The sequence below is a fragment of the Pipistrellus hanaki genome (assembly GCF_964339955.1).
Source record: "Pipistrellus hanaki genome assembly, chromosome: 17".
NCBI classification, from domain to species: domain Eukaryota; kingdom Metazoa; phylum Chordata; class Mammalia; order Chiroptera; family Vespertilionidae; genus Pipistrellus; species Pipistrellus hanaki.
Window position 1 is genome coordinate 7,781,618 of NC_140519.1, and position 16,269 is coordinate 7,797,886.

A 16,269-nucleotide genomic window follows, 5' to 3' on the forward strand; every position below is an offset into this window, starting at 1 on the left:
TTGCACCTCACACATTTCTGTGCCTCACAAGGCTAGGGCGCCTGCTGCAGCACTGACAAATCCAGGAGAGTTTTGTTTCCCAACTGACACTGAGTTCAAGAAATAAGCACCTTGGTATGAACACCACCACTCAAAAACCCTGTAAAAACCGTCTGCCTTGGGGTGCAGACCAAACACCACAGAGACCTCTTGCACCTGATATTTTTCTATAAAATATACCTTTCCTTTGAAGCAATTTTTAGGACTAATCAAAATAAAGGTCATACCTTACAGTTTGAACTGGTCTTAAAGCATCACTTTCTTATTCAAAAGAATTACACTGTTTCATTCCTAGTATATCAGGTATACATGTGTATGTCTACACACATAAAACATGCATGGACATATATACACATACACCACTTATAGAAATTATAGAAAACCATCCACCTACAATCCTATCTCCGTTAACATTTAAAATTGCCGTTAACATTTAAAATTGCTGTTAATTTTCAAAATATTTTATTTACACACACTTAAATATATTAAATATACTTTTTATAAGCACTTTTCTTCTTAATTTTGAGTATTTTCCATATAAATACATAAGCTATGTCAATATGTGTATTAGCTGCCCAGACCTCACATATGGATATACCATGATCCAGCAACCCAAATCCTGTTATTAGAATTGCAGGTATATCTAATGTGTGACTAACAAGAAGTCGCAATGAAAAGTCCTATGCACACTGCTCTCAGTATATCGGCAGTGATGAAACTGCTGCACTAGGGCTGCGGGTCACCCAGCCTTTTGCTCTGCCTGCAAAGAGCCTGTGCGAATCCACAATCTCAGCAGAGAGAAGTTGCAGGGCCCTTTCCCTACGTGGTTGGCAATATCACCACCTTTGTCAACTTTTAAAGTATTTGACAGAAGCTATGAACAATAACATTTAAATTTGAACTTCCTTTTCTTTACTAAAAACATTAATATTTGTAAATAGTTCACTGGCCATAAATACTTCTTTGTTTGAGTTGTCTATTTTTGTTCTTTATCCATTTTCCTATTTTTAGATCTTACATCTTCAGTATAAAGTAGCAAAAACATTCCCACATTATATATATATTAAAATTGTGGGTTTTGTGCCATTCAGTAGTTTTAAACATTTGTAAAGTCAAATTATCACTACATTAACACATTTCTTCTTATAGGAAAATTTCCCTTCCTATATAACCTTTATGAAAAGACAATTTTTTGGACACCTTTAATGTGATAACCAAATCCATCCAAATCAAATTTTATAAACAAAAGAAAACATTTTTTAATGCTATCATCCTACATTTTACAAATAAAACGAAATATTTAGGCATATTTGTAAAATGTGTTTTTACAAAGATCTAGATATTTTTTTGCTAAGATAAAGTGCTTTTCTTGGGGAATAAGAGTGGGAAATACAAAATGGAGTTTTATTTTCAGTTTCATATGTTCCTGTATTAACTAATATATTTTATCAATGAAAAAAAACTACCCAACCCAGATATACAGGCAGCAACACTTACCTGATCTACATCACATGCAAGTCGAAGCAGCACAGGAAAAGTTCGCTTATAGAGTTGGTACATAGGTGGGAAACCCTGACCGCCTTCAGGTATTTGAGTGGCTTTGCCCAACATAAACATAACCATGCTATGTAAAAGTTCACAAGCTGCAACCTAAAATAGGCCAGGAGTTCAAAAAAGTTTAAGTTTTCATGTTAACAAGAGAAGAATATTGTATAAAATTAATGCTTTTCTGTTTATTTTGATCTTTTTTTATTTTTTTATTTTTATTGATTTTTTACAGAGAAGAAGGGAGAAAGATAGCTAGAAACCTCGATGAGAGAGAAACACCGACCAGCTGCCTCTTGCACACCCCCTACCAGGGATGTGCCCGCAACCAACGTACATGCCCCTGACCGGAATCGAACCTGGGACCTTTTAGTCCACAGACCGACGCTCTACCACTGAGCCAAACCAGTTTCAGCTGTTTACTTTGATCTTTAACCAAGAGTTAAGAATTGAAATTTTAAAACTTTAGGCAATGGGACTAATACATTTATAAGAAATACACTTAAATGCGGCCATATTGCAGAACTTTGCTCCATTTGTTAGCACATTTTCGTATATATATATATACATATATATATATATATATATATATATATATATATATATATATATTTATTTTTTTAATTGATTTTTTACAGAGAGGAAGGAGGATAGAGTTAGAAACATCCATCAGCTGCCTCCTGCACGCCCCCTACTGGGGATGTGCCTGCAGCCCTTGCCCAGAATCAAACATGGGACCCTTCAGTCCTCAGGCCAATGCTCTATCCACTGAGCCAAACCAATTAGGGCAGCACATTTTCAATTATCACTACAACAGTGAATATTTGAAGCATTCTGAAAATGTACAAGTTACCAGAGAAACTTGGGATTATATGTTTCTAATCTCCTACCTTGAGAAGGTAATAGAGCACATGAAAAATCGCTGTTAAATGCCCTTTGTACTATACTTTCTAATATAAAGTGTTTAGTATATTAATGTTTTGCCAGGTTATTATCTATTAAGATGATTTATGTTTGGTTTTCATTTATTAATGACATGATAATTAAGTCGTTTTCTAATTATTACAGAAAATATAAAATTAATAATATTGAAATGGCTGAAATACATTATCTATTCCCTAAAAAATATATGTCTTAAAATCAAGACTCTAAATAATAGTGAAATGAAAAATAAAAGTACTTTAGTTTGTCTGTCACTGGCTGAAACAGCTAGTTCCGTGACCCGAGGCAGAAATATATCCAGGTAAATGACAGGCTTCATATCCATAAATGGTACTGGAAAACTGAGTCTTTTTTCTCTATCCCATGCTACATATTTCTTCATCATTTCATCTGAGGATGCAGCTGTTAAAAAATATTAAGAAGAGTATTTCTTTTTTTCATTCAAAGCATTCTTATACTAACTGCTCTATAATTCATTAGTGAAACCAGAGTATTTTGTTTTACTTTTAAGTTAAGTACTTTATTCTTTATTCCTCTTTTTGTTACTTCACACATGTAAATACATTACAAATCACTAATATACTAATTATGAATTTAATTTTAAGTAATATTATTTTTAAATAAGTCTAATAATCTGGGGCACTGAATTTTTACTTTCAGCAAACACGGTAATCTGTGGAAAAATTATAAGTAAATAATATTCTTATTAAAAGTCTCTTTAAAGCACTTATTTTCCCAATATTGGCTGTAACTTCCTAAATAACCAAATCACTAGTATATTGAATAGGAAATTTCAAATGTAAAAATAGACGAATTTTTGCTAAACGAAATGCTAAATCTCACTAAAAACACTCTAAAAATATCCAATTAAGAATATCATGTTTAAAAAATACTGAATTCTTAAAACAACATTTAATATAAAAAAAGGAATGTTAGATTGTTTCAAAATGAAAAAAAAAATGTTTAATAACCCAACTAGAACATTTTCCGTAACTGTAAAATATTATTCAGATGGCATGGTACAATCTAAGTACTTCATTAGGCAATTATTCTTTGTAATCTTATTTGAAAATGTTAATTACATATATAATAAATATGAGAATATACCACGATCTGTAAACTTCTAAATTAAAGGACAAATACATCTATGTGATTATTTTAATAAAAAGTTCATTTACCTGTTACAAGATTTTTGCTTACTTGTCCTCCTAGAGTGCCAAGCATCTGTACTACTCTAATCCTTATTTCTTCTAAGGACAGTGCTTCATTCTGCAATGGAACAATTGCATTACATGTGATGATAACTGAGTTAAAAATTAAAGAGATTTATGAGAGGAAAGAAAAGCCATTTTACGACTCTCTTTATTGTTAATGCTTCCCAGTGGTCCATAGTACTACTGTTAATTTTATTGCAAAGTCATGAAAAGAAGAAACATCTCTTTCAATATTCCAGTTACATGTCCATTTTCTAGGCCAGTGGTCGGCAAACTCATTAGTCAACAGAACCAAATATCAAATAGTACAGCGATTGAAATTTTTTTTGAGAGCCAAATTTTTTAAACTTAAACTTTTTCTAGCACCACTTCTTCAAAATAGACTCGCCCAGGCCATGGTATTTTGTGGAAGAGCCACACTCAAGGGGCCAAAGAGCTGCATGCAGCTCGTGAGCCGCAGTTTGCCAACCACAGTGGTAGGCCAGCAATTCCAAAATTTCAGCAGAACTGTCACACCCTTAAAAGTTACTAAGGATTCCACAAAGAGCTATAATGTTGGTTGTATTTACAAATATTTATCACATCAGAAGTTAAAACTTAGAAATTATTTAAATAATTATTTTATTTTTTTAAAAAAAACTAAACCCATCACGTTAACAAATGACATATTTTTAGGAAAATTAAGTATACAGGATGAGCAAAATAGGTGTACAGTTGTGAGTATGCAACACAGTTTATTCTTGTATTATTATTATTATTATATTATTTTCCATATGAACAACTATAAACCTACTTTTGCCCCCCTGTATTTTCCAAATAAACTAACAAAAACCTTAGAAATCGGCATTGTTTCACATATGTGTAAATTTTTTTTTGACTTGATTGAAGACAGCTCTTATGACATGTTGTTAGAGCTACAGTTGGAAGCTACAGAAGGAGAGAGTCGTATTTTGTTATTCCTTTTAGATAGCTATGATTACTCTTTGATAGTACACCAACACTAACAAGTGCTAGTTTCCTTTCTTTTTTTTTTTTTAATATATTTTGTTGATTTTCCACAGAGAGGAAGGAAGAGGGATAGAGAGCTAGAAATGTCGATGAGAGAGAAACATCAACCAGCTGCCTCCTGCACACCCCCTATTGGGAATGTGCCTGCAACCAATGAACATGCCCTTGACAGGAATCGAACGTGGGACTTTTCAGTCCACAGACCGACACTCTATTCACTGAGCCAAACGGGTTTTGGCAAGTGGTAGTTTCTTAAAGAGTAGTTAAAATGAGGAATCAGAAACTTTATCAATAAATTTTGTACACTCTATTACAGTAAAATTCATGGGTTTATCTTGCACTTTGAGTGGATTTTTACCCTTGCATGATTTGGTAACATAATATATTGTTCATCTGAAGTTACTGGTTAACTGGGTTATTGGTATCTACCAAATATTGACACATTTGATTAGCTATGCAAAAAATCATTTGTTAATATTACCACAAATGTCATCAGAACATTGCCAGGGTTGCTTCCTTTTGTTACAGTTGGCGTTGCCAGTATTACAGATGTCCCCCAATTTTGCCCTTCCTCAAACCCCTCCTGTCCCCGCCCCAGGCCTTCCCACACTATTGTCTGTGTCTGTGGGTTATGTGTATATGCATAAATGTTCTTTGGTTAATCTCTTCCTGTCCCCTGCATCACCCTCCCCATTGAGGTCTGTTATTCTATCCCATACATCCATGCCTCTGGAACTATTTCGTTCATCAGTTTATTTTGTTCATTAGATTCCACATATAAGCAAGATCTTGTGAGGTTTGTCTTTCTCTGTCTTATTTCACTTAGCATAATAGTCTCAAGGTCAAATCATGCTGTCAGATTCCATTGTATGAATATAGCACAGTTTTTTGTGTGTGTGTGTTGTTTTTTTTAAAAATATATATTTTGATTTTTTACAGAGAGGAAGGGAGATACAGAGTAGAATTAGAAACATCTAATATGAGAGTGAGTCATCGATCAGCTGCCTCTTGCACGCCCCCTACTGGGGATGTGCCTGCAACCAAGGTACATGCCCTTGACCGGAATCAAGCCCGGGACCTTTCAGTCCGCAGGCCAACGCTCTATCCACTGAGCCAAACCGGTTTCAGCATGTAGCACAGTTTTTTATCTACTCATTTATTGATGGGCACTTGGGCTGTTTTCAAATATTAGCTACTGTAAATAACACTGCTATGAACATAAGGGTGCATATATTCTGAATGGTGTCTTGGGATTCTTAAGATATATTCTCAGAAGTGGGATCACTGGGTCAAACAGTAGTTCCAATTTTTAATTTTTTGAGGAAAATCCATACTGTTTTCCACAGTGGCTGCACTAGCAGTTTATTAGGCTTCCCTGTTCTCCTATCCTTGTCAGCACTTACTGTTTGTTGTTGTGTTGATGGTAGCTATTCTGGCAGGTGTGTGATATCTCTTTATAATTTTAATTTGCCTATTTGATGATTAGTGACATTGAGCATTTTTGCATATATCTTTTGGTCATGTGTATATCCTCTTTGGAGAAATGCCAATTCAGGTCCTTTACCCATTATTTAATTGGATTAAGAAAAATATTTTAAGTATTGAAGGGCTATCAAGTTCATGTGATGGTTACAAGTCTTCCAAAATTTTAACTTTCCTCTTCTTCTTTTTTTTTTTTTTTTTAATATATTTTTTCTTGATTTTGGAGAGGAAAGGAGAGGGAGAACGAAATAGAAACACCAATGATGAGAGAGAATCATTGATTGGCTGCCTCCTGCATGCCCCACATTGGGGATTCATACAGCAACCCGGGCATATGCCCTGACCAGGAATTGAACCATGACTTCCTGGTTCATAGGTCAACACTCAACCATTGAGCCACATCGACTGGTATGTCTGTCATTCGATCTTTCAAATAAATATGGTGTTCTTGAAAAAAAGTGGCTACATTAATTCAAAGCTCAAAGAAAGCATCACACAAAGGCTTTTCCTGAAGTCACCTGTCACACTTCACCTTGCAGCAGATTGCTTAGGCAGACTCCCTGCTTCATCACACAGAATATTTAAAAAATGTGTACTCAAGGGTCAAAACTTAATAAAGTGCTAAGGAACCAACAGTGCTACCCATCATTACACCACAGTGAAAACATCAATAAGTAAAAGTAGTATGGCCTAGCACTGAAATCACTTGGGGTCCTAGGGAGCAGAGATTGTGTATCTACAAAGAGATTTTATTTGCAAAACTGAAGATAAGCTCAAATACTTTTATCCTATTTTATCAATATGTGATCAAATAATTAAGAAAACCACTTCTAAGATCATTCCAGTCTCTCAATCAAAAGCTATCAAAAATAATAAGGTGGGCCTGACTGGTTTGGCCCAGTGGATAGAGCGTTGGCCTACAGACTGAAAGGTTCCAGGTTTGATTCCCATCAAGGGCATGTACCTTGGTTGTGGGCACATCCCCAGTGGAGGGAGAGGGGAGTGCAGGAGGCATCTGATCGATGTTTCTCTCTCAATGATGTTTCTAGCTCTCTCTCCCTCTCCCTTCCTTTCTGTAAAAAAATCAACAAAATATATAAAAATAATAATAATAATAAGGTGGAAAGAGTTTACCCTGGAGTATGCATTATCAATTCTAGACAGTAATATTTTTCCAAAATTTTATACTACAAAGCAACAATAATCAAAACAGCATTATACTGACAGAAAAACAGATACACAGACCAATGGAAAAGAACTTAGAGCCCAGAAGTAAACCACATGTATATGGGCAAATAATTGTTTTTCAAATCAATAAATTAGAAAGAAATGGTGGGAGAGGGAGAAGAGAGAGGTATTTATTTATGCATTCATTGGTTAACTCTTATACAAGACCTGACAGAGCATCAAACCCACAACTATGGTGTATAGGGATGACGTTCTAACCAACTGAGGTATCCTGCCAGGGCCTGGACAAATGATTTTGGGGAAAGGAGCCAAAACATGCAATGAAGAAAATAAAGACTCTTCAATAAATGGTGCTGGAAAAATGGAAAAGTCACGTGAAAAAGAATAAAACTAGACTGTATAACCATACACAAAAATTAACACAAAATGTATCAAAGATCTGATTATAAGACCTGAAACAATAAACAACAGAAGAAAACATAGATAAACTTATGGACCTTGGTCTTAAAGAGGGTTTTATGAAATTGCCATCAAAGGCTGGGAAAATAAAGGCAAAAGTAAATGAATGAGACTACATCAAACTACAAAGCAGAAAAACCATCAACAAAATAAAAAGAAAACCAACCAAATGGGAGAGGATATTTATAAACAAAACATCTGGTAAGGGATTAATATCCAAAATATATAAAGAACTCATACAACTCAACAATAAAAAACAAAAAATCCAATTAAAAAACGGGCAGAGAACAGTCACTTCTCCCAAGACATACAATGGCCAATAGATATATGGAAAGATCCTCAACTTCACTAGCTATTAGGGAAATGCAAATCAAAACTAATATGATAGCCCGGCCAGTTTGCTCAGTGGTTAAGCATCAACCAATGAACCAAGAGGTAGCTTGTCTGTATCCCAGTTAGGGCACATGCCTGAGCTATGGGCTCAATTCCTAGTAGGGGGTATTGCAGGAGGCAGTCATCAATGTTTCTCATCAATGTTTCTATCGCTCCATCTCTCTCCCTTCCTCTCTTTTTCGTTTTCTTTTTTTAAAATATATTTTATTGATTTTGTACAGAGAGGAAGGGAGAGAGATAGAGAGTTAGAAACATCGATGAGAGAGAGTCATCGATCAGCTGCCTCCTGCAAACCACCTACTGGGGATATGCCCGCAACCAAGGTACATGCCCTTGACCGGAATCGAACCTGGGACCCTTCAGTCCCCAAGCCGACGCTCTATCCATTGAGCCAAACCGGTTTCAGCCCTTCCTCTCTTTTTCAAATTAATAAAAACACATTTAAAAAAATTACTACCATGAGATACCACCTCACACCTGTTACAATGGCTTTCATCAACAAAAGAAGTAATAACAAGTGTTGGAGAGATTGTGGAGAACAAGGAATCCCTACATTGATGATGGGGATATACTAATAAACTAATATAGCCATATAGAAAACAGTATAGAGCAGCAGTTGCCAACCGGTGGTCCGTGGACCACTGTGGTCCGTGAGGTCCAAAAAGTTGGTGTCTGCTGGTATAGAGGTTCCTCAAAAAATAGAGTTACCATATGACTGGGTGTGTACCTGGAAAACTTGAAAACATTCATTCATAAAGAGACATGCAACCCTGTATTCTTTGCAGCATTATTCACGGTGGCCAAGATGTGGAAACAACCAAAATGTCCTTCAATAAATGACTGAATAAAGATGTAATGACTGAATAAAGATATGGCACGCAGACAATAAAATACTCTTCAGCCATAGAAAACATGAAATACTGCCATTTGCAACAATATGGATGGACCTTGAGAATATCTTGCTAAGTGAAATAAGTCAGACAGAAGTCAAGAACCATATGATTTCACTCATATAAAGGATATAAAATTAAAAACAATAGAAAAAAACCAAGATGGCGACATAGGTAAACGCCTAACTGCAGCCTCACACAACAATTTCAAAAAATACAACTAAAATATAAAGTGGACATTATCCAGAACTAAGGAAAGTTGACTGACTGGAAATTCTACAACTAGAAGGAAAGAGAAAACCAGAAGGAAAATCAGAGTAGCTGTAAAAGCCTAAGGTACAGAGACACGGTACGCACGTGGGGAGAGGTCAGAGCCGGAGAGGAGGGGCGGCTGAGTACCTGGTTGGCGTTCCCTAGCGGGAAGGAGATAAAAGCTCCAGACTGCTCTTGCAACTCGGCCACCAACATGCCATCCAGACTCAGGAAGACCTGAAAACTTCGGGGCCACGTGAGCCACGGCCACGGCAGCATCGGCAAGCACAGGAAGCACCCGGGGGGCTGCGGTAATGCTGGTGGCTTGCATCATCACAGGATCAACTTCGACAAATATCACCCAGGTTACTTTGGGAAAGTTGGTATGAGGCATTTCCACTTAAAGAGGAACCAGAGCTTCTGCCCAACTGTCAACCTTGATAAACTGTGAACCCTGGTCAGTGAGCAGACGCGGGTAAATGCTGCCAAAAGCAAGACTGGAGCTGCTCCCATCATTGATGTGGTGCGTGCGATCGGGCTACTACAAAGTTCTGCGGAAGGGAAAGCTCCCAAAGCAGCCTGTCATTGTGAAGGCCAAGTTCTTCAGCAGAAGAGCCGAGGAGAAGATTAAGGGTGTTGGTGGGGCCTGTGTCCTGGTAGCTTGAAGCTATGTGGAGGGAAGTTCCATTAAAATGTCCAAGTACCTTTAAAAAAAAAAGCTCTGGACTCCAGTTCCGACAGCACTGAACCCCAGTTCTGGGCGAGACCCTGGGGTCCCAGGCTCATACAGACGGGGATTCTAGGCTGTAAGGCGGAAACTCAGGGGAGCGGTGAAAGGCAGAGCCCGGGAGTTGCGCACATTGTGTGCAGAGGACTGACTGTGCTGCTGGATTGCTCTAGCGGGAAGGAGACAAAAGCTCTGGACTGCACTGAACCTCATTTCCAACTGCACTGAACCCCAGTTCCGGGCTCATTGGGGGAGAGACTAGACTGTCTGGTAGTGGGTGAAACTCAAAGGCACCTTTCTCTCACAGGTGCTTGCAGTGAGTACCAAAGCACCGAGTACCAAAGGACACTGAGGAACACTGAGACTCAGGAACCTCATAGGGCAGGGCTGACAAGAAGCCAAGGCTGTAGGCTCCACCCTGAAACTCCGCCCCATCCAAGCTGAGCACAGAGGCTTTTGAATAAGGCTGTCTCCCGGCATAGACACAGCTGATCCTCACAGCCAATTGGCCTGGAGGTCAGTTCCTCCCAGAGATACCAACAACAATTAAGACTTAACTACAAAAGGCTGTACACACAATCCACAAAGGGGTGCACCAAGAGTGTCCACCTCAGATAACTGGGAGGCTGACCCACTGAACCATATAGGACACCTTAACACACAAAGCCACCCTACCAACTCAGGGAAGCAATGAAAATGCCGAGACAAGGAAACAGATCACAAATGAAAGAAATGGAGGACAAAAAGCAACTGGATATAGAGTTCAAAACCACGGTTATAAGATTGTTCAAGAATTTCCTAGAAAAGGCCGATAAAATAAACGAGACCTATGAGGATATGAAAAGGGATCAACTAGAAATAAAGAATACATTGTCTGAAATAAAAAAAAATTATACAGAGTCCTAAAAACAGAATGGAAGATCGCAAGAATCAAACTCAAAGATTTGAAACACAAAGAGCCAGAGGACACTCCTCCACAGAAGCAAGAAGACAAGAGAATCCAGAAAGTTGAAGATAGTGTAAGAAACCTCTGGGACAACTTCAAGCGAACCAACATCAGAATTATGGGCGTCCCAGAAGATGAGAGAGAGCAAGATACCGAAAACATACTGTAAGAAATAGTGACAGAAAACTTCCCCCACCTGGGGAAAGAAATAGACTTACAAGTCCAGGAAGCACACAGAACCCAAACAAAAGGAATCCAAAGAGGACCAAACCAAGACATATCATAATTAAAATCCCAAGAGCAAAAAGACAAAGAGAGAATATTAAAAGCAGCAAGAGCAAAGCAGGTAGTTACCTATAAAGGAGCACCTATACGATTGTCAGCTGATTTCTCAACAGAAACCATGCAGACCAGACCAGAATGGCAAGAAATATTCAAGGTGATGAATAGTAAGAACCTACAGCCAAAGATAATCTATCCAGCAAAGCTATCACTCAGAATCGAAGGTCAGATACAGAGCTTCACTAATAAAAAAAAGCTAAAGGAGTTCACCTCCACCAAACCAGAATTATATGAATTGCTGAAGGGGGTTCTTTTCAGAAGAGAAAGTAAATAATGATAAAAATTATGAACAACAAATACATAACTATCAACAAGTGAATCTAAAAGCCAAGGAAATTAAAAAAAAAAAAAATCTGATGAACAATATTAACTGTTGAATATAATAGAATCAGAGGTATGGAAGGGGAGTGAACTGACGATTCATGGGGAAAAGGGGAGAGGGGGATGTGGAAAGAGACTGAACATAAACTGTGCACCTATGGATGAGGACAATGGGGGGGTGGGGAGGGGGCAGAGGGTGGGGTGTGGGAAACTGGTGGAGGAGAGCAATGGAGGGGGGGTGGGAAGGAACATTTGTAATAATATGAACAATAAAAATTTATTAAAAAAAAAAAAAAAGAAACCATGCAGGCCAGACGGGAATGGCAAGAAATATTCAAGGTGATGAATAATAAGAACCTACAGCCAAAAAAAATCTACCCAGCAAAGCTATCACTCACGAGTTGAAGGCCAGATAAAGAGCTTCACAAATAAAAAAAAAGCTAAAGGAGTTCATCACCGCCAAACCAGAATTACATAAATTGCTGAAGGGGGTTCTTTCAGAAGAGGAAGAAAGTAAAGATAAAAATTATGAACAACAAACATGTAACTATCAACAAGTGAATCTGAAAACCAAGGAAATTAAAAAAACCTGATGAACAATATTAACTGTTGAATATAATAGAATCAGAGGTATGGAAGGGAAGTGGACTGAAGATTCTCGGGGAAAAGAGGAGTGGGGGGTGTGGGAAGAGACTGAACATAAACTGTGCACCTATGGATGAGGACAATGGGGAGTGGGGAAAAGGCAGAGGGTGGGGTGGAAACCTGCTGGAGAGGAGCAATGGAGGGGAAAAAAAATGAGGAACTTTTATAATATGAACAATAAAGATTTTAAAAAATTTAAAACAATAAATGAACAAATAAGACCAATAGACAAACAAAAACTCATAAATAACAGGTCAACATAATGGTGGTTACCAGAGGGAAATGGGGTGGAAGGAAGGTAGCAAAGGATAAAGTGTCAAAAAATGGTGATGAAAAGATGCCGGGACTGGTTTGGCTCAGTGGATAGAGCTTCAGCCTGCGGATTGAAGGGTCCCGGGTTCAATTCCGGTCAAGGGCATGTACCTTGGTTGCGGCCACATCCCCAGTAGGGGGTGTGCAGGAGGCAGCTGATCGATGATTCTGTCTCATTGATGTTTCTAACTCTCTATCCCTCTCTCTTTCTCTCTGTGAAAAATCAATAAAATATATTTTTTTTAAAAATGGTGATGAAAAGAGTGGTAAACACACAATGCAAAATACAGATGATGTATTAGAGGATTCTATACAGGAAACATATGATTTTATTAACCCATGTCACCACAATAAATTTAATTTTAAAATATTTTCAAATTTTAATTTTTACTTTATACCTATATACTAACCCAATTTTCTCTATTTAGGTAATCTTTTCCAATTATATTACATACCATATCTGAAAGATACTGTCACCAAATTAACATGATAAAAAAATACTGACATGACTTGAACTTCACAACATTACATACTTAACACATTGCGGACGGATCATGAAAATCCTTGTGTTTTCTATTCTAAGGTTTGTGGCCAATCACAAAAATTCTTTGAAAATATATTAACTTGTAAGAACATGTAATAAATAACTTCAAAATGCAATGGATATTTAATTTTAAAGCGTGCCTTTAACATTTATATAAAATGTTTTTTGTATTCATTCAATAGAAACTTATCTGGCCACTGAGTAAAGCTTGCAATAAAACTACTGGTCAGCAATGTGTTAAGATCCAATCAGTAAATAAATCAATCATTCATAATATCAGTATTCTCACTGTTTACTGATTTTGAACTAATTACTTTTTATTATCCACTAACTATACTTAAAGATGAAGACAAACAGGAAAACAAGATCAAGACAGTAAACTAAATAATTCAGCTACACTTTTATTGCTAAAAATATATTGAGATTATTTCCATACCGTATTCTAATTTACATATAACACTAAGACTTTAAATAAAGAGTTTTACTTTTCACAAGCATTAGAATCTGATTTTTGCACTATTTAAGGTAAAGAAAATGCAAGGGATTTCTTACTGATAAGACGTTCTTTGTGTTTTTCAGATGCTTCAACACAACTTTATTAAATCCTTTCTGGGCAGCCCGAGAAAGTGCTGACACTTCCCAGTTATTCTTGTTCTCACCTATCAACAGAAAACAAAATTGAATTTTAAATAGCATTCATTCATTGACTTGATTAATATTAGAGTGAACGTACTTTATTACCAAATCAAGACATTAAAACCCTAATTTTAATTACGATTAAAAATTACTAAGTTTCTAAAACAAAAATATATTAATAGTGGTTGTCTTAGTTTTAAATATCATTGTGTACACAAGAAATATGATTCCTTGAAGAAGTGTTAATTCCAGAGATTGGGCAGGAAACACACTAAAGTAATAATGAGAGGTAGTGGAGCTTCAGGAAAGAAAAGTTTTACACTATACATCCTAACTTTATGTAAGTTTATGAGTACTAAAAAATATTTCCCTATATGACCACATAACTATCCAATTCAGGACATGGCCCTGGAGACATTGCCCATTATTTAATCCTTAACCCCATTCAGGATCTAACATTGATCCCATGTTCAGAACCACATTACATTTTATTGTTTGCTTCTTTAGTATCTTTTGAACTGAAACAGATCTTCAGTCTTTCCTTGCATTTCATGATTTAAATATTTTAAAATTATATGCCAGTAATTTTGTACAATGTCCCTCTATTGGAGTTTGTCTAATGTTTTCTCAGGACTAGAATTGGATTATAGAAACCAGCTGTAACATCCCAATCCCTTTAATTATTGAGTTAAATAAAATCTTTGATATGTGTTCATTTATATCAGCATACTCATAATTGCATAGGTACAAAGTTACTTTTCATTGGTTCTGGAGATGCCAGGACGATTTGCTGACAGAGCCAGGTAAACCACATTGCTGAAGGATACACACTGTGAGGTGTGTATCCCACCCTATCTTCCTGACTCCTAGAAATGAATCCCAAATGACAATAGAACCTTGCCCAGCTTTCTGCTAATGTAGTTCCTGCCTTTACATGATTTCATGCTTTTGATTTGCTTATGCTCAATTAGCTGGTCCCTGTGGAAGGGAGTAATGTCTGAGAAATTGGGTTTAAGGTCTACTGACCATTTGGTAAACTTCTGTGGGCAAGGTATATTCTAGAGATTTCTTTTCTAATTGGGCCAGAGATGAAAAAGAGCTTTTGTTTTTCAGTGTCTTTTTGTTACTACTTTTTTTGTAGCTAAAATTAGTTAATTTCACCGAAACCGGTTTGGCTCAGTGGTAGAGCGTCAGTCTGTGGACTGAAAGGTCCCAGGTTCGATTCCGGTCAAGGGCATGTATATTGGTTGCGGGCACATCCCCGGTAGGGGGTGTGCAAGAGGCGGCTGGTTGATGTTTCTCTCTCATCGACGTTTCTAGCTCTCTATCTCTCTCCTTTCCTCTCTGTAAAATATCAATAAAATATATATTTTTAAATAAATTAATTAAGTAAATTAAATTAGTTAATTTCGTACATTGGGAAAAACTGAACTGCTCAGTGTTTTGTTGGTGTCTTGTGTTTCTTGAGCTATGATTCAAATTGCAGAATTAAAGCTATAAACTCTCCATTTGCTTGTGTGTCTATTAGCCTAATTTGAGAAAGGCTTTCACTTCGTTCCTTATGTGTAGAATGTTCTCCTATATTTGGAGAGTATTAATACATTAGATTATAAAGTCTCTTAAATTTAAAATCTGTTCTGATTTATTTATACAAGTTAATAAACTTAAAGTGAATATTCCTAAATTTTTCTGAAAATAAGGACACTGTGCTTATCATGTTGTAAATGAGCCATAGTTGTTTTTTTTTTAATCTTACAGAAACTAGCTCAGAGGCATTTTAGGAATCCATGTTCACATAATTCAGGCACATCTTTGGTACATGATACAAGTTTAATAATCTGGGTTTAAAAAAAGAAATGACTTTAACAACATTCACAATATTGGGCTCAAAACTATCCATCTCCAGAATTTTTCATCATCACAAACAGTTCTACATAGTTTTAAGTTTATGAAAAGTAATAGAAGTTTATGTTCAAATAAACTGTATCTTTATTTGGACAATTTTTTCCCCCCCAGTAATTATGTTTTATAGCATGTCAGCTAGAAGATAATATCTAAGATTTGCAGGTAACTTGAAAACTGGACTAAATGAGTTAATTAATGGATAATTACTGAATACTCAGGTAATATACAAGCAGAATACAATAACTGATTACTAAGCATCACTTTTAAGTTTGTGTGCTTCTGCTTCTCGTTTTTATAGGCTATGAGGCTAGAGCTTGGGATCATGTAAATGAATGTGTCAGTGGTGTTGTGTTCATAAGCTCTATCTATCTGACAGACAATTCTCAATTATCCACTCCAAGTTTTCTCAAAGAAAGACCTAAGTTTGGTAATAAATTATAATTATACTAGAGGCCCAGTGCACAGATTTATGGACAGGT

General features: G+C 36.5%; 1 protein-coding gene and 1 pseudogene across 2 annotated transcripts in view; one reads left to right on the plus strand and one right to left on the minus strand.

Moving 5' to 3' along the window:
• Window positions 1–16,269, minus strand: part of PRKDC (protein kinase, DNA-activated, catalytic subunit) — a 181,611-nt gene that overhangs the window by 135,390 nt on the left and 29,952 nt on the right. Inside the window, exons 22-25 of the mRNA XM_084864319.1 lie at window positions 13,802–13,908; window positions 3,705–3,795; window positions 2,765–2,928; window positions 1,537–1,689 (exon numbers count right to left, since the gene is read on the minus strand). Coding sequence (XP_084720445.1) covers window positions 1,537–1,689; window positions 2,765–2,928; window positions 3,705–3,795; window positions 13,802–13,908 — 515 coding nt within the window. The remainder of the gene's footprint in view (window positions 1–1,536; window positions 1,690–2,764; window positions 2,929–3,704; window positions 3,796–13,801; window positions 13,909–16,269) is intronic.
• Window positions 9,627–10,130, plus strand: LOC311611817 (large ribosomal subunit protein uL15-like; annotated as a pseudogene). The gene has a single exon. The product of its transcript is annotated as a large ribosomal subunit protein uL15-like (transcript).